At 48.9% G+C, this 24,052-nt stretch overlaps 1 protein-coding gene across 5 annotated transcripts in view; it reads left to right on the top strand.

The window, feature by feature from the left end:
* Positions 1-24,052, top strand: part of IDS (iduronate 2-sulfatase) — a 67,720-nt gene that overhangs the window by 38,164 nt on the left and 5,504 nt on the right. For all 5 annotated transcript variants that reach the window (XR_013622928.1, XR_013622927.1, XR_013622926.1 and 2 more), the window contains 4 exons: positions 8,298-8,468; positions 8,847-8,973; positions 14,234-14,410; positions 14,544-14,707. Coding sequence is in view for 2 of the 5 variants with exons in the window: in XM_068115294.2 (XP_067971395.2) it covers positions 8,298-8,468; positions 8,847-8,973; positions 14,234-14,410; positions 14,544-14,707 (639 nt within the window). In the remaining 3 variants the exon portion in view is untranslated. The remainder of the gene's footprint in view (positions 1-8,297; positions 8,469-8,846; positions 8,974-14,233; positions 14,411-14,543; positions 14,708-24,052) is intronic.

The following is a 24,052-nucleotide window of genomic DNA, read 5'->3' as shown; positions in this document are numbered from 1 at the left end:
ACACGCGACCATCGGTCCGCATGGACCATATGTTGTCGTTGATGGGCGACGAAACCCCGACCGCTCTGTTCCGGGCGTTATTTCGTCGCCAGCTGCCAGCACAAGTCCGCCTCGCATTGGCTGGGTCTACAACAACGGAACCCCGCGCTCTCACTGCCGAGGCCGACAGGTACTTCGCGGTGTTGGACACGCAGGCGAGTTTTGCAGCGGCCGTCGCGACTCCCGGGGTTGTCCCTGATGCCGATGCACCACACCTCGTGGATCTCGGGGCTGACGCGCGCTTCGTGTCCGCCGTCACGCCCCGCCCACCACCGCCACCACCACCACCGCCGCCGCGGAGAAAACCGCGCCCTCCGCCGAATCCGCCATCCACCTGGTGTTTTTTCCACGCCAAGTTCGGCCGCGAGGCTCGGCAATGTCGGCCGCCTTGCTCCTTTGGCGGGTCGGGAAACGGTCAAGCCGGCACCCGGTGGCAATGGTAGGCGTCGGCAATTCCAACAGCCTCCTTTACATCACGGACACCTTGTCCGGGCGCCGTTACCTGTGCGATACAGGAGCGCAGGTGAGTGTCGTTCCTGACGGAACGTCCGACAAGCACACCGCGGGCCGAGGTCCCGGGCTACTTGCGGCCAATGGTACATCCATTCGTACGTACGGAAAACGCTGTCTCGCCCTGCGGTTCGGCGGACAGATTTTCCGTTGGTCCTTCGTCACAGCCGACGTCCCCATGGCGTTGCTCGGCGCGGATTTCTTATGTGCGAATGGATTATTGGTCGATGTAAAACGCAGAAGGCTTGTCCAAGCTGAAACGTTCAGCTCGCTCGCGTGCACGCTGCCCGGTTCGTCGAGGAGCTCACAGAGCGGCTCATCGAATGGCTCGCCAAGCGGCTTGCGGAGCGGTTCCGTTCCGCCCAGGTTCATCTGCACGCTTCCGGCAGCGAATGACTTCACCCGCCTCCTCGCCGGGTTCCCGGCTCTCACGCGACCCACTTTCTCGGCGGGGGTCGTCAAGCATGGGGTGGAACACCACATTCCCACTACCGGGCCACCGGTCTACGCCCGGACACGCCGCCTTGAGCCGACGAAGCTCGCGGTAGCGAAAGCGGAGTTCGCTACGCTGGAGCGGCTCGGCATCGTGCGGCACTCTGAGAGCGCGTGGGCATCCCCGCTCCACATCGTGCCCAAGCCCGGCGGGGGATGGCGACCGTGCGGCGACTACCGGCGCCTCAACGATGCCACCACCCCCGACCGCTACCCCGTCCCCCACATCCAGGACTTCTCTGCCCGGTTGGCGGGCATGTCCTTCTTTTCGAAGGTGGACCTCGTACGCGGCTACCATCAGGTCCCTGTCAGGCCGGAGGACATCCCGAAGACGGCTGTCATCACGCCGTTCGGGCTTTTCGAATTTCTTCGGATGCCCTTCGGTTTGAAGAATGCGGCTCAGGCATTCCAGCGCCTCATGGACAGCGTCTTGCGCGACTTGGATTTTTTGTTCGTCTACCTGGACGATATCCTCGTCGCCAGCGCGTCCCGCGAAGAGCACCTTCAACATCTCCGCACGCTCTTCGAACGTCTGGGCCAGCATGGCCTCATCGTTAACCCTGCTAAGTGCCGGTTCAGCGTCGCCAACATCGACTTTTTGGGGCACCGCGTCACGGGGCACGGGGCCGTCCCCCTACCGGCCAAGGTGGAGGCGGTGAGGGGGTTTCAGCGCCCCCGCACGATCAAGGGGCTCCAGGAGTTCCTGGGCATGGTGAACTTTTACTATCGTTTCCTGCCCCGCATCGCTCAGCTCCTGCGCCCCCTCCACGAGGCCCTTCGAGGGAAGCCGGGCAAAGGTGACGTCACCTGGACCGAGCAGATGGACGCGGCGTTCGCGGGCGTGAAGCTCGCCTTGGCTAACGCCACCATGCTCGCGCACCCGGCGCCCGATGCACCGATCGCCCTCACCACCGACGCCTCGGACTACGCGGTGGGCGCGGTGTATGAGCAATGGGTGCGTGGTGCTTGGCAACCGCTGGCGTTCTTCAGCCGGCAGCTTCGCCCGCCCGAACGCCGTTACAGCACCTTCGACCGCGAGTTGCTCGGGCTTCACCTGGCGGTCAGGCACTTCCGCCATCTGCTCGAGGGCCGTGCGTTCACGGCCTTCGTCGACCACAAGCCGCTGGTCTTCGCGATGGGCAAGGTCACCGAGCCGTGGTCGGCCCGGCAGCAGCGTCACCTCTCGGCCGTGTCTGAGTATACGACGGACATCCGGCACGTCGCGGGAAAGAACAACCCGGTGGCGGATTGCATTTCCCGGTCCGTCGCCCACGCCGTCCACCTTGGCATCGACTATGCCCGGATGTCGGTGGACCAGGCCGCCGACCCCAGTGTCCAGGCCTTGCGGACCGCCGTCACGGGCCTCCGCGTCACCGAGGTGCCGATCGACGGCGCGGGCACGGCCCTCTTGTGTGACGTCTCCCTCGGGCGGCCTCGCCCCATCGTGCCCGCGGGCTGGCAGCGCCCGGTTTTTGACGCCATCCACGGCCTGTCCCACCCGGGCACGAAGGCCTCCCAGAGGTTGGTCTGGCATGGCCTCCGGAAGGCCGTCAGCGGCTGGACCAGGACGTGCCTCGTGTGCCAACGCGCGAAGGTGCACCGGCATACCCAGGCCCCATTGGCTCCGTTTGCGGTGCCGGCACGTCGATTCGACCACGTGCACGTGGACCTGGTGGGACCTCTGCCCCCCTCCCGGGGTTTCACCCACGTCCTTACCATGGTGGACCGCACCACCCGGTGGCCGGAGGCCGTGCCTTTGGCGGCGACAACGGCGGCGGACGTCACGCAGGCGTTCATCGCCACCTGGGTCGCCCGGTTCGGTGCCCCCTCGGACATCTCGTCCGACCGCGGCCCACAGTTCACCTCGGAGCTCTGGGCCTCGGTCGCGCGGGGGCTCGGGGTCCAGCTGCACCGAACCACGGCCTACCACCCTCAGGCCAACGGCCTGTGCGAGCGGTTCGACCGCTCGTTGAAGGCCGCGCTCCGGGCCACCCTCCGCGATGGTGGCTGGGTCGACAGGCTCCCCTGGGTCCTGCTGGGCCTACGGACGGCGCCCAAGGACGACCTGCGCGCTTCCGCGGCGGAGTTGGTCTTTGGACAACCGCTGCGGGTGCCGGGCAAGTTCCTCCCCGACCCCACGACACCATGGTCCGCGGCGCAGGAGCGCTCCGCACTGCAGGAGACCGCCCGGAGGTTCGCCCCAGTGCCTACGGCGCACCACGGGCACCCACCCACGCACGTCGCCCCGGAGCTTCGCACCGCGGAGTATGTCTTCATCCGGCACGACGCCCACCGGACACCACTGCGGCCCCCGTATGACGGGCCTTTCCACGTGCTGGAGACCGGGGTGAAGCACTTCACCTTGGACATCGGCGGTACTCCCGACCGTGTCTCGGTGGATCGACTCAAGCCGGCCCACCTCGACGTGGACCACCCACCGCCGGTGGCTCAGCCCCCGTGTCGGGGCCGCCCCCCTGCGGGCGGACACCCAGCACCGCCCGGCGCCGCCAGCACACCGCCCCCCGGTCCGGCACCCATCCCGGGTACAGCCGGGGGCATTCCAGCTGGCATCCCTGCACCCCGGACGCCGCCGGTCGCCAGAGGGCGCTTCGGCCGGGTCATCCGTTTGCCCGGCAAACTGGCCCTCCAGGTGCGCGGGAATTCTGGGGGGGCGCGTGTGGCGGACACAAAAGCTCACTGGCGTGGTGACATCATTCCTCGCACCAAGTGGGCGGCGGCCACGCCCGAGGGGTAGGCGTGGCCTCAGGATATACACCGGGCGCGCAGCCCGGAGGACAGTCAGTGCCACAGTGATCTCTTTGAATAAAGAACCTTAAACCTACCGCGTTGTCCGCTTCCTCCTTGGTAGCAAGTAGCGCGCGTGGCACCGCGCTTCAATATAATCAAAATTTGTATTCCAATTTGAGGATCGGATCTCGTGGACTAAATAAGTGTCAAAATCTAGAGTGACGTCTGAAAATGATAATTACCGATTCTTATAAGTAAGCGTATAAGTGTATTTATTTGAGGAAGGCTGTGGTCCTACCTTCTCCATATTTACACAAGAACGCGTGAAATTGCCAAAGCATGAAATTTAACTTTTTCGACTGTTCGGACAATAGATTAAGGAATATGCCCCAAGTATAACTTCATCGAGTTGAATGAAAATAATTTTAAAGCAGGCGAAAGATCCCGCGGCATGAGCAATGGGCATGGCAGCCGTGGCTCAGTTCTCCATGGGGAAATCCCTGAAGTTTGGAAGGCAAAATAAATTAGGGGATTAGAATGAGTAAAGTGAAGTACGAGTTGAACAGAATTGAAAAATGTTTTCAGTGGCTGCAAATCAATGAATCCCCACTCCACGGCAGGATGGCCGAGAGGTATGCACACTCAATACAAGCTGTCAAGCCTGGGTTTGAATCTCAATCCTGCTGTAATCTGTCATCCCGGTGTTTCACAGGCAGGGTCATTCATTCATGCGCTTTGCGTGCCGCACATGAGATGGACATTAAACTGAGCGTCATATCGGACGGAATTAGTTGGTGGACATTAAGGATTCCTTCGCGGTGTCCGTGAAGAGTAGGGAAGTTATTCCAAGCATCCTGGGCAAATTTAAAATTCCTGCTCTGACCTACAGGCGCACTGCATCAGCAGCAATGCCACCCTCGGTCAATGATGCTGCTCACATCCTGTGCTGCTCAGGGAAAAAGAAGACATCTAGACCTCTTTTATTGTAATATTTTAATTCATTTACTCAGAAAAATTTCCACTAAATTTTTTTTCTGTCAGGGACACTTTCCCCATTTAATACGTTTGAAAGTCAATGGGATGTTGAAGTTCGATTTACACTTTCGATTTAAACGATGTTTTCCAGAAATGCATCTATGACGTAGATAGGAAAAGTGCCTGTATATAGATGTGTGTGTGTGTGTGTGTGTGTGTGTGTGTGTGTGTGTGTGTGTGTGTGTGTGTGTGTGTGTGTGTGTGTGTGTGTGTGTGTGTGTGTGTGTGTGTGTTTTTCCCCCCCTTCATTAGGCTAGGTTTTAAAGGCTTTCAGTTGTGCTTTAGGAGGGATTTGGGGGAGGAGGGGGTGGTTTAAGGGGCAATCTGTAAAGACGACTGTGTGTCAACCGGTTAAAAAGACCTAAAAGACCCCGAATACCCAATGGACACCAAACACCCAAAATGCCCAATAGACTGTTATAGACACAAAATACCCCAAGGACCCAGAAGACCCCAAGGACTCTGAAGACACAAAATACCCCGAAGACCCAAAATACCCAGAGGATCCAAAAGACCCAAACAACCCCAAGGACCCAAAACACCCTGAAGACTGTTAAAGACCATGAATACCCTCAAGACCCAAAAACACTTAAATACCCTGAAGACCCTAAATACCCCAAAGACCCTGAAGACCCCACGGACCCAAATGACCCAGACTTAAAAGACCGACAAGTCCCTGATAACCCAAAGACCCTTAAAGACCCTAAAGACCGAAAAGAGCCCAAAGACCCAAAAGATCCGGGTTACTGAAAGGATCGAAAAGACCCAGAAGACCGAAAAGACTCCAAAGACCCCAAGCCATGAAATGTCCAAAAGACCCTTAAAGACCAAGACCCCAAAAAACCCCAAAGACCAAAAAGGCCCAGAAGACCGAAAATACCCCGTAGACCCTTAAAGACCCCAAAGACCCAAGCAATCCAAAAAAACCCAAGGACCCCCAAATTACCCCTAAGATACAAAATACCCCAAAGACCCTTAAATACTCCAAAGATCCAGGTCAAGGACCCAAAATACTTGAATGATTCAAAAGACTCAAATGACCCAAAAGACACCGATGAACCAGAAGACACAAAAGACGCCGAAGACCCAAAGAACCCAAATGACCCAGAGGACACAAAAGACCTCAAGGACTCCAAAGACCCAAAAGAAGAGTAATTATGCCTCTTACATTGGAATTGTAGACGGTGGCATGCAAACTGAACCTCAATGTCGGTGTACAGAAGCGGTATTTTTGTAATCACAATAAATGCAAGGCACAGGGAGGTGAAATTTGCTGCACATGATGTGCAATGTGCGCAGAGTGAAACGAGTGTTCATTTGCGTCTATAGGATGTCCCACAAATAAAGATGATATAAGCACCCCTGACACTCGGACCAGACTTCAGACTTTGGCATGCTCAAGTGGCTGTACCTTCAAAAACTGTTGCAACCCGTCATTTTGACGGGCTTTATACTCATATATATATAGATATAACACCAGGTGCGGACAGTGCGAGACCAATTGGGGAAAGGAAAGGAACAGACAGATCGGAAGAACAGTTCAACAATAGAGGAATTATGTAGAATGTGATTGCGGGGCCAAAGCGGGAGCATACGGTGCAGTTTAAGCACTTTAATGAATGAGGAATTAATCAAAAACCCTGTAGACAGGGGGAGTTGCACAAAGTGTACAAGGGGGGGAGGTGGATGGGCAAGCAATTCAGGGTGCAAGCAATGTACAGCAAAATAACAGGGACAAAGAGCAGCGCTATACCGAGCCTAGGTATACCGTGGAGGGCAGAGAGCAAAGAAAGATAGGGAAGAACTAGGTGGTTTCGACCTCTTTACTCATTGTTCTTGGGCCGCTGTGCCCGCACTGCCCATACACTAAGGGAGGGGATCAAAAGGAGGAATACTGCTTGGTGTCTAAGGTGCGTATTGTAGAGGTACGGGTGAGGGTTGCGGTGAGGGGTGAGGAGGAAACTGAAAAGAGGTGTGTATCTGTCGGTCCTGCTCTGAAAAGAACAGGTAACGGCAATGCCGTTGTTGAGCTCCTGTGTCCAAAGTAGACGATTTGACGAGAAAAAGCGTGAAGAGACAGACTTAACCGTGTGAGATGAGAGATATCTTAACGTGTGTGTGCGTATATTGGGTGGCTTTAAAAAACAAACATTTGTACACAAATTTGAGGCTCGTGTAAGAACTAACACATAAAAACATAAACAGAAACACACAACATATAATAAACAAAGTGGGAGACAATAGGGGGAGGGGGAGGAAAGCACAACAACAGTAGCGAACAGGGACGTCGGGAGATCTGTGGAAGGGAGAGGGCTGGTGTGGGGTACATGGGATAAACAAGATGGACACTGCTAGGACTTTCAGGAAAGAAAACGGAATTTGAAGGAGGTGGATTTGGGGTATATTAACGGGGGTAGAAAAGATCAAGGTTTTGGAAGGGGGAAGACAAGAGATGGTGGTGAACAGCTGTTTTGAAGACCTGGAGGGAGGAGTGGGATTGAAGAGAGTGTGGGAATTTGTTCCAGTTTGTGGGGTTGGGGGGGGGGGGGTTGGGGGGGAGGACGGATCAAAATCAATGGTTTCCATTGGAAACGGATCAAAAGAGACGCTAGGCATGGCTAACGGTACCTGCGGTGCGGCCATTGGTGTACGCCCGATCTTCCGAGCGTTGGCACCGCCCACGTGAGACTCCAATCGCCAATCACGACAAATGCTAATTCTGCTTTCTGGCCGTGCCACGAACCACGAAAGTGAAGTGTTAATAAAAGTATTCCAATGATTTTAAAGTGCAATGTGATCATTGTACCGAGATTGTAATTGTAATTAACGTGTCTGACAGTTCAGTTACGGCACTCAATTTGAATGGTGTTTTGGTGCGCATATGCAAATTAGGGAAGGCTCGATAAATCGCAGCTGTTGGGGATTAGGTTAAGTCGTCACGTGCATTTGCATGCATGTACTTAATCAGAAATGGGGAGGAAAAGGGGAAAAAACCTCACTAATCCCACACAACGCATCTTGACCCAATAAACCCACTACATAAAGGGAAAGGACTATTCTGCACATATACTAAGGAAATAACTAATTACGAACCTGTTGTTCGTTTGTTGCATTTTCTGAGAGAGAGAGTTTTCTTCAAATATTCCACGAGCTACAGCTCAGGAAAAGTGGGTTATTGATTTATGGGACACCCTGTATTTAAAGATATCTCCACCAGAACTTCTGTGCAACATTTTCAGGAATGAGTTAAGAAGATAAGCGCAGTTGAAGGTCTTGGTCGGTTGACGCGATGCTCGCCACCTGTTCCTCAATTGTAAGTTGGTGGATCTATCAATTCCGGAACATCCAAGGCACATTGATTGGTGCAACAAAGTGTTACCAAAGTGGTCATATCAAGTGTCTTCTGTTTAATTTTCAAATCTATTAGTCCTGCATTGCTATCATTCCATCAGCCTGATTGTCCTCCTCCACAGGAGTACAAGCAGTTGTATTCCCTGAGTGACGTCGGGATAGCACCAGACCACCTTGTACCACCGGGTTTGCCACCCATCGCCTACAATCCCTGGATGGACATTCGGGCACGTGATGATGTCGCTGCCCTCAACGTGTCCTTCCCCTATGGTCCTCTTCCAAAGCACTTCCAGGTCGGCACTTTTACTCGATCTGATAACATTTTAGAATCGTGATTTTTCCAAATAGTTCTGATAACATTTAAAAGCCTTGCACGATTCAACTTGTTTGCACTGGTTACTCAAGGCATTAACTATCGACCAGATACCCATCATTTCGCTACTCTACTTTAACATTTATTCCATCAAAAATATTTGAAATGAAAATTTTTAGCCAATGATTTCCTTCGGGCCATTGATAGATGTGTCGATAAACAATAAAGTCAGTTGCTGAGGGCAAAATGCTAGACGTTATTATTGATAACGACATCCGAATAAGTATGGTGTGATGTATATAATGAGGTTTGCCAAAGAAATGTGCAAAAATAGCTATACATTTTATTTCTCTATCAGAAGCGTATTCGTCAAAGTTACTATGCAGCTGTATCGTACATTGATGCTGAAGTTGGTCGTCTGCTCTCTGTTTTGGACAAGACTGGCCTATCTCGTAACACCATCATTGCTTTCACATCTGATCATGGTGAGAAGTATTTCGAAGACATCTCTTCAGGGACAAATGCAAACAGTGGGGTCGGTTAAAGTTGTTGCAGACAACCTTCTCCTGGGGCAATTCAGCCTAATAGGAGTAATGTTGAATAAAGTTCTCTGTGCATGCCATTTCCCATGATCTCGCGATGATGGACTGAAGGGTTAAGGTGGACGATGTTAGAAAAAATTGCAATCCCCACTCCCAATTAACATGGGTCTGCTTCTTATTCATTTTTGATACGAAGTCGATGCTCGTGGAAGAGTTAGAACACAGAACAGAACATAACAGAACAAAAAGAACATCGTGAAAAGTCGGGAAACACCAACAGCAGGTTAGAGGGCCACTTGGAGGAAGAATGGGTGCTGGGAATAATGAGAGCTATGGGAGGAAGAGGATGACACAGGCGGTGAACCAGCTGTGTACAAGCTCAAACACAGCAAGAGGAGGAAGGGATGACCGGGGTTGAAATGCAAATGGAACAAAAAACGAAAAGGAAGTTTGAGGGAGAAGGGAGAAAACACAATAACCTGAAAAGAAATGGTAGGCGTAAGGGGAGGGGAAGGGGGGAGAGGTTAATGAGGATACAAAAGATCATGAGGATGAATGGGGGATGACCTGAGGTGGTGGTGAACAGCCATCTTTAAGTCCACAGGTGAAAGAAAAGAGGAACAAATGAATGGTCAGCAGGAACCATGTGCATATACAGTGCCTTCAGAAAGTATTCACGCCCTTTGACTTTTTCACATTTTGTTGTTACAGCCTAAATTTAAAATGGATTAAAGTTAGATTTTTTTTGTCACTGATCGACACATAATACCCCATAATGTCAAAGTGCATTTTAAAGCAGTATTTACAAAATAAAAGTAAAATACAGAAATATCTAATTTACATAAGTATTCAACCCCCGAAGTCAATACTTCATAGAAGCGCCTTTAGCAGTGATTACAGCTTAGAGTCTTATTGGATGTGTCTATATCAGCTTTGCACATCTGGATTTGGGAAGTTTCTCTCATTCTTCTTTGTAGATTTCCTCAAGCTCTTTCAAGTTGAATGGGAAACATCGGTGAACAGCAATGTTCAAGTCTTTCCACAGATTCTCAATGGGATTCTCTTCTGGGTGTGGCTGGGTCACTCGAAGACTTTTACGTTCTTGTTCTGAAGCCATTCCATTATTGCTTTGGCTGTATGCTTGATGTCCTTGTTCTGTTGAAATGTAAATCTTTTCCACAGTCCAAGGTCTTTTGCACTCTGAAGCAAGTTCTCCTCGAGGATTTGCCAATATTTGGCTCCATTCATTGTTCCCTCTATCCTGACAAGTCTCCCAGTCCCTGCCGCTGAAAACCATCCCCATAGGATGATGCTGCCACCACCATACTTTATGGTAGGAATGGTGTTATATTGCTAACGAGCTGTGCTTGGTTTCCGCCAGAGGTAGCACTTTGCATTCAGACCAAAGAGTTCAATTTTCATCTCACCAGGCCATGGAATCTTTTGCCTCATGCGCTCAGTCTTTCACGTGCCTTTTCAGGAGTGGCTTCTGTCTGGTCACTCTCCCATAAAGCCTAGATTTGTGAAGTGCTGCAGAAACTGTTGTCCTTCCACCAGGTTCTCCCATCTCAGCCAAGGAATTCTGTAGTTCTGTCAGAGTGGTCATTAAGTTCTTGGTCACCTTCTCACCTTGGTCTTGGTCAACGGAGCATCTTTTCTTCTGGACTTGGTTATGACTAACTTCCCTGAAAATGTCTGCTGCTCTTCTTCTGCTCCAATCGGCTCATCTGATCATGTGCTTGTTAAAGTGGACATCTCTCTGACCATTCTCAGAGAGCCTCCTCAGCGTCGACGAGTCTGGCATTTCACTCAGGCCAACTGGCACGGTCTTCAAGCAGCCATCAATCATCTGGACTGGTCTCCCATCTCTTCCGCCTCTGACATCAACTCATCCTGGGAATTCTTTCAAAGTAAATTGCTCTCTCTCATGCACAGATCTATCCCATCTCGTCTTCAGTTCTCATACCCTTACTCCCGTCCATGGTACACGGAATCTTGTGGTGAGGCTGTTGCCCAGAAACAACTTGCTTTCGTCTCCTGGAAAGCAAATCCAAAGGAAGGAAATCTCATTTCCTTTCACAAAGCCCGAAACAAGTGTGTGTCCACCCTCAGGAGAGCCAGGAAACAATATCTCTCCGTTCTCAAGACCGAACTCTCTTATCTGTCTCCCTCTTCCTAATCCTGGTGGCGTCTGGTCAAATCTGTTTCTGGTGTTTGTTCCCCCTCCATCCCCTCCCTCACCTCAAACGGCTACACGGCTGACTCCGCACGTGAAAAAGCTGAATGCCTCAACTCTGTGTTTGCCTCTAAATCTTGTGTCCCAAACCCATCCCTCTCTGTACCCACCGTACCCAGTCGTACCCAGCTGCTCCTGGACTCTGTGTCCTTTCCTCCTGACAAGGTGGAAAAGTTTCTGTCAACCCTCAACTCTGATTCTGCAACTGGTCCTGACGGCATCAGCCCACGGGTCCTAAAATCATGTTCTTCCGCTCTTTCACTCCCTCTTTCTGTTCTCTTCACCCTCTCTTTTGCTCAAGGTCATCTGCCATCTGCTTGGAAATCAGCCAACATCACTGCTTTGCACAAAAAAGGTGCAAAAACAGATCCTAGCAACTACAGACCAATCAGCCTTCTCCCAATTATCAGCAAAGTCATGGAATCCATCATTGCTTCAGATATGAAATCTTACCTCTTCTCCAATGGCTTGATCTCTGACCATCAATTTGGTTTCAGACCAGGTCACTCTACTCTGGACATGCTGCTTCTGCTGTCTCAACAATGGATGGAGGTCCTCAACGCCAAACAGGAAATTAGAGCTGTCTCCCTTGACATTTCACGTGCCTTCGATACGGTCTGGCACCCCGCTCTGCTCACCAGACTCTCCTCCTTTGGTATCCATGGAAATCTCCACGCATGGCTGGCGGACCTCCTCTCTGGTCGTAGTCAACGTGTGGCCCTGAATGGGTTTCTCTCATCTCCTCTTCCTGTTCAGGCTGGAGTTCCCCAAGGCAGTGTTCTAGGCCCTGTGCTTTTTCTGGTCTTCATCAATGATCTCTCTGACTCTCTTGAAAATCCTCTCTATCTCTTTGCTGACGACTCTACTCTTTGTCGCTCCATTCCTCATCCCTCAGATCGGCAGTCTGCAGCCTCCTCACTCTCTGCAGACCTGAACAAAATCACAGACTGGGCAAACAAATGGAACATGTCTTTCAATCCTGACAAATCTCACACTCTTACGATGTCTCTCCGAAAAGACCGACTGGACAACCCTCCCATCCACTTTCTGAATAATCCTCTCCAAGAAGTTCTGTCACTCAAGCTTTTGGGTCTCACTATCTGCCATGATCTTTCCTGGGAAAACCACATTTCAAATCTGGCCTCCAAAGCCAGTCGCCGACTGGGCATCCTCCGTCATGCGAAGTCCTTCCTTGGTACACCTGAGCTCCTCACCACTTACAAGGCTTTCATCCACAGCTCTATGGAATACTGCTCTCCCCTCTGGTCTGGTGCTCCTGCCTCACACCTAGCTCGTCTTCACGCTGTTGAATCCAAAGCATTCAGAATCATTGGAATCTCCCGCAATGAAGCTAACTCCAAGGGCCTTTCACTCACTCACCGCAGGCAGGTTGGTGGTCTTTCCGTCTTCTACCGACTCCTCCCTGGCCTTCCCCCCCCAGCTCTCTCTGGGCTCTGTCCCCCAAATATTCCTACAGGTCGCACAAGATCTGCCTGCAACCCTCTTATGGTTAAACTGCCAAAATCAAGACTCTCTGCTCACCTTCACTCTTTCATTCCTCTTTTCTCCCGCCTCTGGAACAAACTCCCTCACTCTCTTCAATCCCACTCCACCCTCCAGGTCTTTAAAACAGCTGTTCACCACCATCTCTTATCGTCCCCCATCCAAAACCTTGATCTTTTCTACCCCTGCTAATTTCGGCCCCTTGTATTTTATACCTCTTCCCCCCCCTTCCCACGCCTCCTCCCCCCAAGCCCTCTCCCTCCCACACTTCTCCCTGCTCTCAAATGTTGTGTTTGTGTGCTTCCCCTTCTCTCCCCATCTTGTCCTCCGCTCCCTCTTTTTATATATTTTGTTTGTCTGGTTGATTTGTTTGTGAAATAAATGTTAGCTCTTTCACGAGCCTCGATTCAGTATACAAAGAAAAAAAAAGAAAAAAAACCTCCTTGACCAAGGTCCTTCTTTCTCGGTTGCTCAGTTTGCTCCAACAGCCAGCTCTAGGAAGAATCTGAGTAATTCCATATTATTTCCATTTCCTAATGATGGAGCTCACTGTGATCTTGGGAAGTTTCAACACTCTAGAAATTGTTTTATATCCTTCCCCAGATCTATGCTTCCTCACAATTCTATCTCAGAGTTCTGCGGACAGTTCCTTGGACATCAGGGTAGAGTTTCTGTTCTGACATGCATTGTCAACTGTGGCACCTTATACAGGGTGTTTATAAAGTCCCTATCTATTTGAGTGAAATAACGGTTTTTATTGATTTTTATTGCAGAACGCCATGAAGATTAATGTGCAAGAACGTGTGATGGTGTTAACATTGTGTATTCAAGGAAAGAAATGCAAATAAATTAGAGAGAAGTTTTAAGGAAAATTTCACAAGCCAGGTCCGACAGACAAGACAATACGTGAATTGTCAATAAAAACCGTTATTTCACTGAAATAGATTGGGACTTTATAAACACCCTGTGTAGAAAGGTGTGTTTCTTTCTAAATCATATTCAATCAATTGAATTGGCCACAGGTGCACTTCAATAAAGTTATAGAGACATTTCAAGATGATCAAAATAAATTGGATGCACCTGCGTTCAATTTGGAGTGACATAGCAAAGGGGTTGAATACTCTGACTGAAGACATTACATGTTTTCTTTTAAAATTATTTTGTAAAAATGTCTAAAAATAAAATCCACTTTGACATTATGGCGTCTTTTGTGTAGATCAGTGACAAAAAAATCTCAATATAATCCATTTTAAATTCAGGCTGTAACACAACGAAATGTGAAAAAAGTCAAGGGGTGTGAATACTTTCTGAAGGCACTATATGTACTCTTATTAAAAGAGGTAGAAGAACAGCTGGGGATTAGATCATGCTGTTTTATATTCCCTCATATCTTTATTTGGGATACTTTGAGCCTGCACATCACTGCTTCTGTTTTAAAGTAATATTTGCTTCCCATTCTACCAGGATGGTCCCTTGGAGAGCATGGTGACTGGGCCAAATACAGTAACTTTAACGTGGCCACACGTGTGCCCCTCATGTTTTTCATCCCTGGTCTGACGAGCACATCAAATGATCCAGATACGCCACCGCTCTTCCCTTTCCTTGACGTCTTCAATTCCTCACTTACCCATCAGCCACCAGGTGTTTATAACAAAGGACATTTTCCCATTCTTTCCTATCATGATATTATGATTCTTTGACACTTTGATAGAGGCCAAATTGTTGTCGAGTTTATAAATGTATTACCATTTCTGAAGGCTCTTATTCACATCAGGTAAAATGGCCGCCTGTCCTGTTGAGCTTCTCGACGTGTTTCCTACCCTGGTTGACCTGGCTGGGCTTCCAACCATACCGACCTGCCCGAGGCCGTCGTTTGCCTACCAAGTTTGCACTGAGGGCCGTAGCCTCGCTCATTTCATCACTGGAGATGGGATTCCGGTGAGGCATAGTGTACATTCAACCTATGTACGGACAGGGTGTCCCAACGTCGATTCGGTTTGGGTTTCTTGAACTACTTCCCCACATCCCCTCCCTGAAATAAATTACAACAAGATCCATAAACAATATTTTTTGTTTTGGCATTAAGAAAAATCCTCCAATATTTATCTGACGCTTTTAAAACAGGATCTAAGTCTCGTAGCAAAGGTACCACACAGGCATCTCACGTGCAGGACATACGGATGACTACATGAGCCACAACACAGGACTGTTAGATGAGGCAAACACAACCACTGAGCTTGGGGTGAGTGCCATCACTTCCCAGGGGACTCTGGGTACCAGAGATGGCACCGCCTTTCTCACCGCACTCAGCGAGGAATATCCTCCTCCCTATGGATGCGAACCTATGGGATCGCAATGCTTTTGGGTTGAATATTCAATGCTGAGGTACCCAGCTGTGCTAATTCTGTTGGCATTGTGAAATTTAATTTGGATTTTTTTTTAAATATTCTTTGTGGGGGGCCTAAAACACTTGTGGGGGGCCTTTTTCCCCTACACCCACTAAGGAGAGTGATCGGGATCATTTAATAATATCTTTCATGTAGCTACAAAAGCTTCGGCACTAGAGAGCGATTCCTTTAAAAGAAAAAATGTTGCCTTAAACAGTCCCGACACGCACTGATGTAACTCTGAAAGTTTGACGAAGATGCATTCGGCCATTTTTGAGAGAAAAAAATGGCAGCACACACACACACACACACGTAATCACAATCTCGCATATTCACCAATCACAATTCACAATCTTGCATAATCATGTATAAAATCACAATCATGTACAGCTCTCATAATTACGTGTACAATCACAATCTATTATCCAACACAATATCGCATAATTACGTGTACAATCACGCATGATATGTGCGTATATGTGTGCGCACACAATCATGACTCATATATGTGTGTGTCCAATGGTTGTTATATCCATATGCGGGTTTCGGAAGGTGGAACGCAGCCCTCCCAGGTCTCGATGTGTCCACCTTTGTGTGTATATATATGTATGAGTGTGTGCACGTATATGTGTGTGTGTATGTGTATATAACGTATAATATATGTGTATTGTGTATACAATACAATGTGTGTATAATATGTGCATGTGTATATAATGTATAATAATAATATGAGTGCATACAATACACAACACAATATGTCACGCACAAAATGTGTTTAAACCATAATCGTGCAGGTGTACGTGCAAATCACGCATCACCGCCACTGGTCCTCATCTCCACCCTCAAGTCCCCAACACCAAACGGAGCCCTCCCCAGTCCCAAAGCATCCATCCCCACCCCAGTGAGGAACCACGGCTCATGTCCTTCATCCATGCCCCGCCTCCCCCCCTGCCATCACCGAAGCAGCCTCCAGGTTATGCCAGGGTACGGTCTCTTCCCTCTCGATTCCATCCACCTCGGTCTCATCCTTTGAAGCTGCCATATTTGGCACAGTACTGGACCTCACTATGCTCGATTACCATAGCTTTAGTATACCTACAAGCCGCCACATCAAACGGCGTGGAACAAGGCACATCATGGGGTTGAAAAAAAACCCAGGAAAGCACGGGCCCTCACACCCGGGTCCGTCAAAACTCAGGCCCTCCCATTCAGCAGCACGTGGCCCACAAGTCCCACCAAGCTTCAAGCTTTGCGGCCCTTGGCCACTTCGTAGCTGTTGAATTTGCCACAGTCTTCGACCCACCGAAACTCGGTCCCATTCATCCTCGGTGGGAGGTAGTTGGCAAAAGGCATTCACGATATCTCGGTCCCTCATCCTCGGCTGGAGGAAGTCGACAGCCAAAAATTTCAGGCTTAGGGTGCATCGCAAACGCATGTCGAACGGCGGGACACCGTGTACCGTATTTATACATACATGGTTATACGCACAGACACGTGTGTATGTATATATTATGTATGCACACATATCCATATATATGTAGTCACGTGAAAAAGTAAGTACACCCCATGTAAAGTTTTGACTTTTTCAAAATATTTCAACATACAGCTATTTGATCTTCATTTCAACAATATTGACAGATAAAGATGATATAATATAACAAATATCATGAAACATTCACATTTTGTAGTCTATTGTATAATTTAAATAAACAGAAATGCAAATTTCGCATGTGGAAAAAGTAAGTACACCCCTACCTTTATCACTACTTCAAATACCTAAAATTAGAATCAGGTGCACCAGCTCAGGTGCAAATGATTAGAACATCGTTGGAGAGGATCTTGGAGGAACCTGTCTTATTTAAACCTCAGACCCCAGTGAGGAACCACGCACACACACACAAACTTGACTTGACTGACCTCAAACTTGACTGACCTCTCCATACAGGTTGCTTCTGACAAACCAGATGTGATCTGCTTAACAGAAACTTTCCTCCTTCATGATGTCTCTGATGCCTTGGTATCTCTCCCAGGTTACTCCCTCCTCCGGTATGATAGACCTGAGCCTCGTCCTGGAGGTGGGGTTGCTATCTTTATAAAAAACTCTCTTCCTCACTCGCCCTCCACTGCCCTCTCTCCACCTCACCCCCAGGAATACCTTTGCCTACGGCTTCCCCTTCGCTCCCACCTTTTGTTCATATGTGTGTTGTACCGTCCACCAAACAGCGATGACTCCATCTACATCTCACTGTCTGATAATATGGACCAACTTCTATCTACCCATCCCAACTCTCTCTTCCTCATACGTGGTGATTTCAATTGTCACCATGCCAGTTGGCTGGGTGTGGGTACCTCTCTCACCAGCCATGGCTCTTCAGCAAAGGACTTCTGCGACTCACTGGGACTGACACAATCTGTCAATTTCCCGACCCGGATCTCAGTCAACGGAGCATCTTCTCTTCTGGATTTGGTTATGACAAACTTCCCTGAAAATGTCTGCTGCTCTTCTTCTGCTCCAATCGGCTCATCTGATCATGTGCTTGTCAAAGTGGACATCTCTCTGACCATTCTCAGAGAGCCTCCTCAGCGTCGACGAGTCTGGCATTTCACTCAGGCCAACTGGCACGGTCTTCAAGCAGCCATCAATCATCTGGACTGGTCTCCCATCTCTACCGCCTCTGACATCAACTCATCCTGGGAATTCTTTCAAAGTAAATTGCTCTCTCTCATGCACAGATTTATCCCATCTCGTCTTCAGTTGTCATACCCTTCCTCCCATCCATGGTACACGGAATCTTGTGGTGAGGCTGTTGCCCTGAAACAACTTGCTTTCGTCTCCTGGAAAGCAAATCCAACGGAAGGAAATCTCATTTCCTTTCACAAAGCCCGAAACAAGTGTGTGTCCACCCTCAGGAGAGCCAGGAAACAATATCTCACCATTCTCAAGACCGAACTCTCTTATCTGTCTCCCTCTTCCAAATCCTGGTGGCGTCTGGTCAAATCTGTTTCTGGTGTTTGTTCCCCCTCCATCCCCTCCCTCACCTCAAACGGCTTAACGGCTGACTCCGCACGTGAAAAAGCTGAATGCCTCAACTCTGTGTTTGCCTCTAAATCTTGTGTCCCAAACCTATCCCTCTCTGTACCCACCGTACCCAGTCGTACCCAGCTGCTCCTGGACTCTGTGTCCTTTCCTCCTGACAAGGTGGAAAAGTTTCTGTCAACCCTCGACTCTGATTCTGCAACTGGTCCTGACGGCATCAACCCACGGGTCCTAAAATCATGTTCTTCTGCTCTTTCACTCCCTCTTTCTGTTCTCTTCACCCTCTCTTTTGCTCAAGGTCATCTGCCATCTGCTTGGAAATCAGCCAACATCACCGCTTTGCACAAAAAAGGTGCAAAAACAGATCCCAGCAACTACAGACCAATCAGCCTTCTCCCAGTTATCAGCAAAGTCAAGGAATCCATCATTGCTTCAGATATTAAATCTTTCCTCTTCTCCAATGGCTTGATCTCTGATCATCAATTTGGTTTCAGACCTGGTCACTCTACTCTGGACATGCTGCTTCTGCTTTCTCAACAATGGATGGAGGTCCTCAACGCCAAACAGGAAATTAGAGCTGTCTCCCTTGACATTTCACGTGCCTTCGATACGGTCTGGCACCCTGCTCTGCTCACCAAACTCTCCTCCTTTGGTATCCATGGAAATCTGCACGCATGGCTGGCGGACTTCCTCTCTGGTCGTAGTCAACGTGTGGCCCTGAATGGGTTTCTCTCATCTCCTCTTCCTGTTCAGGCTGGAGTTCCCCAAGGTAGTGTTCTGGGCCCTGTGCTTTTTCTGGTCTTCATCAATGATCTCTCTGACTCTCTTGAAAATCCTCTCTATCTCTTTGCTGACGACTCTACTCTCTGTCGCTTCATTCCTCATCCCTCAGATCGGCAGTCTGCAGCCTCCTCACTCTCTGCAGACCTGGACAAAATCACAGACTGGTCAAACAAGTGGAACATGTCTTTCAATCCTGACAAATCTCACACTCTTACAATGTCTCTCCGAAAGGACCGACTGGACAACCCTCCCATCTACTTTCTCAACAATCCTCTCCAAGAAGTTCTGTCGCTCAAGCTTTTGGGTCTCACTATCTGCCATGATCTTTCTTGGGAAAACCACATTTCCAAGCTGGCCTCCAAAGCCAGTCGCCGACTGGGCATCCTCCGTCGTGCGAAGTCCTTCCTTGGCACACCTGAGCTCCTCACCACATACAAGGCTTTCATCCGCAGCTCAATGGAATACTGTTTCCCCCTCTGGGCTGGTGCTCCTGCCTCACACCTTGCTCGGCTTCACGCTGTTGAGGCCAAAGCTTTCAGAATCATTGGAATCTCCTGCGATGTAGTCAACACCGAGGGCCTTTCACTCACTCACTGCAGGCAGGTTGGTGGTCTTTCTGTATTCTACCGACTCCTCTCCGGCCTTGCTCCCCCAGCTCTCTCTGTGCTCTGTCCCCCCAATATTCCTTCAGGTCGCACAAGATCTGCCTGCAACCCTCTTATGGTTAAACTGCCAAAGTCTAGGCTCTCTGCTCACCTTCACTCTTTCATTCCCCTTTTCTCCCGCCTCTGGAACAAACTCCCCCACTCCCTTCAATCCCACTCCTCCCTCCAGGTCTTTAAAACAGCTGTACACCACCATCTCTTATCTTCCCCCATCGAAAACCTTGATCTTTTCTACCCCTGGTAATTCACCCCAGAGTCCTTGCAGTGTTCATATGTTTTATTCCTCTCCCACCTCCCCCCAAGTCCTCCCGATGTCCCTGCTCTCAAATGTTGTGTTTGTGTCCTTCCCTCTCTTCCCCCTCTCTTTTGTGTCCTTCCCCCTCTCTCCCCATCTTGTCTGCCGCTCCCCTTGTTTTTGTTTTTTTGTGTGATTAATGTTAGCTCTTTCACGAGCCTCGATCTTGTATGCAAAAAAAAAAAAAAAAAAAAAATATTTAGTTTGGTTTGCTCTTTGTTGTTGAAGTGTGCAGCATCACCATGCCGAGATCAAAAGAGCTGTCTGAGGCCTTCAGAAAGAAGGTTATAGATGCCTACGAGTCTGGGAAGGGATTTTAAAAGATCTCCAAACAATTTGAAATCAATCATTCGACTGTCCGGAAGATCATCTACAAGTGGAGAAGATTCCAAACAACTGCCAACTTGTTCAGGTCAGGCCGCCCCAGCAAGTTCAGTCCGAGAGCAGACCGCAAGATGCTGAAAGAAGTCTCTAAGAACCCCAGAATGTTATCACGGAACCTACAGGTAGCTCTTGCCACTGTTGATGTCAAAGTGCATGAGTCTACCATTGGAAAGAGGCTGCACAAATTTGATCTACATGGGAGGTGTGCCAGGAGGAAACCTTTGCTGTCCAGAAAGAACATCATGGCAAGACTAAAGTTTGCCAATGAACACCGAGGCAAAGACCAGCACTTCTGGAACAATGTGCTCTGGACAGATGAGTCAAACGTGGAGCTATTTGGCCACAGTACCAGAAGACATGTTTGGCGAAAACCAAAGACAGCATTTGACCACAAGAACCTGATACCAACTGTAAAGCATGGTGGTGGAAATATTATAGTTTGGGGCAGCTTTGCTGCATCAGAGCCTGGGCAGCTCACCATCATAGAATCCACTATGAATTCTTCATTGTACCAGAGGGTGCTTGAGGATAATGTGAGGCCATCTGTCGGAGAGTTGAAGCTCAACCGAAGGTAGACCTTGCACCATTACAATGACCCTAAACATACCAGTAAATCCACCAAGGAATGGCTGAAAAGAAATAAATGGAGGGTTCTGGAATGGACAAGTCAAAGCCCGGATCTAAATCCCATTGAGATGTTGTGGGGGGATTTGAAACGAGCTGTGCATGCAAGAAACCCCTCAAACATCGCACAGCTGAAAGAATTCTGCATGGAGGAGTGGGCAAAAATTTCTCCCAGTCGATGTCAGAGACTGGTAGACAGTTATAAGAAACGCCTACTTGAGGTTGTTTCTGCCAAAGAGGGCAATACCACCTATTAGAGCCAAGGGTGTACTTACTTTTTCCACATGCGAAATTTGCATTTATGTTTATTTAAATTATACAATGGACTACAAAATGTAAATGTTTCATGATATTTGTTATATTATATCACCTTTATCTATCAATATTGTTGAAACTAGGGCATGCCCGTACTATATATATATCTAAAATTATATCCCCCCCCCCCTCTATTTACATGAAATGGTTTGGTCCAAAGCGAACGGCTTGCGAGTGGTGACAATCCCCCCCCTCTATTTACATGAAATGGTTTGGTCCAAAGCGAACGGCTTCCGGAGTTTGGTAAAGAAAATAGCTGTATGTTGAAATATGTTGAAAAAGTCAAAACTTTACATGGGGTGTACTTACTTTTTCACGTGACTGTATATATATTGTAATTGTTATGGACGCGAGTTTCGGGCTACATTGCTAGGAGACTTCTTGGGCTCCTCCTGACTACCAGTCCTGAAGCCACCGGTCATGGATAACTCCATACCAACTTGCAGGTTGTGAATCAGCCACAAACTCCAATTTGATGACCAAATCTCTGAGGGTCCTCCACCTGACACCGTTTACCTGGGGGTGACATGGCCAACCTAACTGGTGATTGTGCCCTCAGTTAGTACTCGGCTTATTTATCTAATCAGGGGCAGCCGAGCAAACTACGGAGTACGGAAAACTGTTTATCAAAGAAACAAGAATAATTTACAAGCAGGGAAGATACACAACACATTTACAAAGCAATTATTAATACTCGTACAAGCAAAAGGCACAATAAAAGAAACGACACAGTCAATAAATCACAAGCCGAAAGCTTAATCCCACTTACCGCTGAAACACTTCGCCAATTTTACTTCGTTATTTACTCACATAACATGGGCCAAGCAGAATCACACTCTGAGGAAGGTAGATATGATGAAAAGAAGAGGGGGAGAATGAGTTCAGAGCTTAGGGTCGGCCCTTGTCTTACTTGGACACTGTCGACAGACAGGTACCGATCCTGATACAGGTAGTAGGAGGGGAAGGGGGGGGAAGGGAAGGGGGGGGGGAAGGCCAGTGTGGTATCGTGGTGCGGTATGGTGCAGTGTAGTGTAAAGTGCAGCTTCGTCCACCAGAGATCACTGCCTGGCCTGCCTGCCCTGCGCATACTGAACAGCGCTTCGAACCCAGCACAAGGCGGGTTTCTCCTCGGTGCACGGGTCCCTCCCTCGGTGCAACGGGCCACTCCCTCAGCTCAATGTAGTTTTCTCAGCGCACGGGTCTCTCTCTCTCGGCGCAACATGGGTTTCTCCTCAACGCACGGGTCTCTCCCTCGCCCGACGGGCCTCTCCCTCGTGCAACAGGCTTCTCCCTCTCTCAACGGGCCTCTCCCTCATGCAACAGGCTTCTCCCTCTCGCAACGGGCCTCTCCCTCATGCAGCAGGCTTCTCCATCTCGCAACGGGCCTCTCCCTCGTGCAACGGGCTTCTCCCTCTCGCAACGGGCCTCTCGCTCGTGCAACGGGCTTCTCCCTCTCACAACGGGCCTCTCCCTCAGTGCAATGCGTATTCCCTCAATCCAACGCGTATTTCTCCGAAGCGACAAGCAAGTGCTTCTTTCTCTTCAGCAGCAGATTTCTTGCACGTTTCCAAGGCAACGAAACCCTTCGAGTTCTGCCTTTATACTTGCTTAAGTAGGTCAGAAACTGGTCCTGCACACAAAAATTTTGGTTAGTAGGGGAATGAAAGATAAAGCATGTACTGTACATGCTTTTTAATGATCAATAATGTCTCAAATATGTCTGGAGAGGCAAATCTCACTATAATTCACCAAATATCCGTCCGTCTGTCTGTCTGTTCGAAGGTACCGTAAAAACTCCTGAACCGATCTCAACGATATTTTGGGTGGATAATCCTGGGATCTCCAGGAGTAAAATAGGCTATTTAGTTTTCCCAATTTCAGCTTTAGTCTCCAGCAATCTCATGTTTGGACTCCCGCATAACATTCGCGTTCGCATAACGTTCATTGTTCTCATTGTGACGATGTTGTTTTCCCGGGTGCCGCACAAACAGCTGCACCGATCGCTGCACGGCTGCACCGATCGGACTCGGTGACCTCGGACAAAGACCTTTTATAAGGACATGGGTTGAATCCCTGCTTGAGAGAATTCCAAACCCCTCCCTGCCATCACGGCCGTCTCTCCAACTTACAATCCAACGAGATATGTGGAAAGGACGACCCAAAACCAATATAAACATCATTAAACATCATTCGTATATAAACATCATTAAAAGTAAATAATGACCTCGGCCAAAGTTCAAACGCCGTTGAATCTCTACATGAGAGAATTCCACAAGCTATTTCGGCGGTGAATACGCTAACAGATCACTGTCTCCATCGATCTTGCCAAGGCCGTAACACCTATCGGCTCAAAATCCTTTTAACTGTTGATTTGGAAGTTTTTACAATGAAGGAAACATTAACAATGTTGTTAAAAGTTTATTTTGTGATTGATTGGAGATATGTTGTTTGGAATTTAAAAAGAGATATCGAGTTCAAGTAAATGACGACATGCTGTGATGGTTTCTACTTTCTGAACGTGAACTTCGCGGATCGTCATATGCAGATTCGCCACGGTCCCACGATCGATGTTTCTATACGTGAACACACCCGTTTTGTTTGCGAACGGGTACGTTTTTCATGGAAGTCCTTCATGAACTTGCTGTCCATATCTGATGTGTGACTGAAGGTGCTACAGGAATGTGGAATTTATTGGTTTCATGCTTGAGCATTCGCCGTATCTGCATTGCCTGTTTGCTTCTGGCCTCCCACCCGTGCGTAACACGGGTATCTCCCTAGTAAACCAAATTGGAG

The sequence above is a fragment of the Myxine glutinosa genome, chromosome 1 (assembly GCF_964187855.1).
Source record: "Myxine glutinosa chromosome 1, kmMyxGlut1.1, whole genome shotgun sequence".
NCBI lineage: Eukaryota > Metazoa > Chordata > Myxini > Myxiniformes > Myxinidae > Myxine > Myxine glutinosa.
Note: the sequence above shows the minus strand (reverse complement) of the source record. Positions and strands in the feature narration are given on the sequence as shown.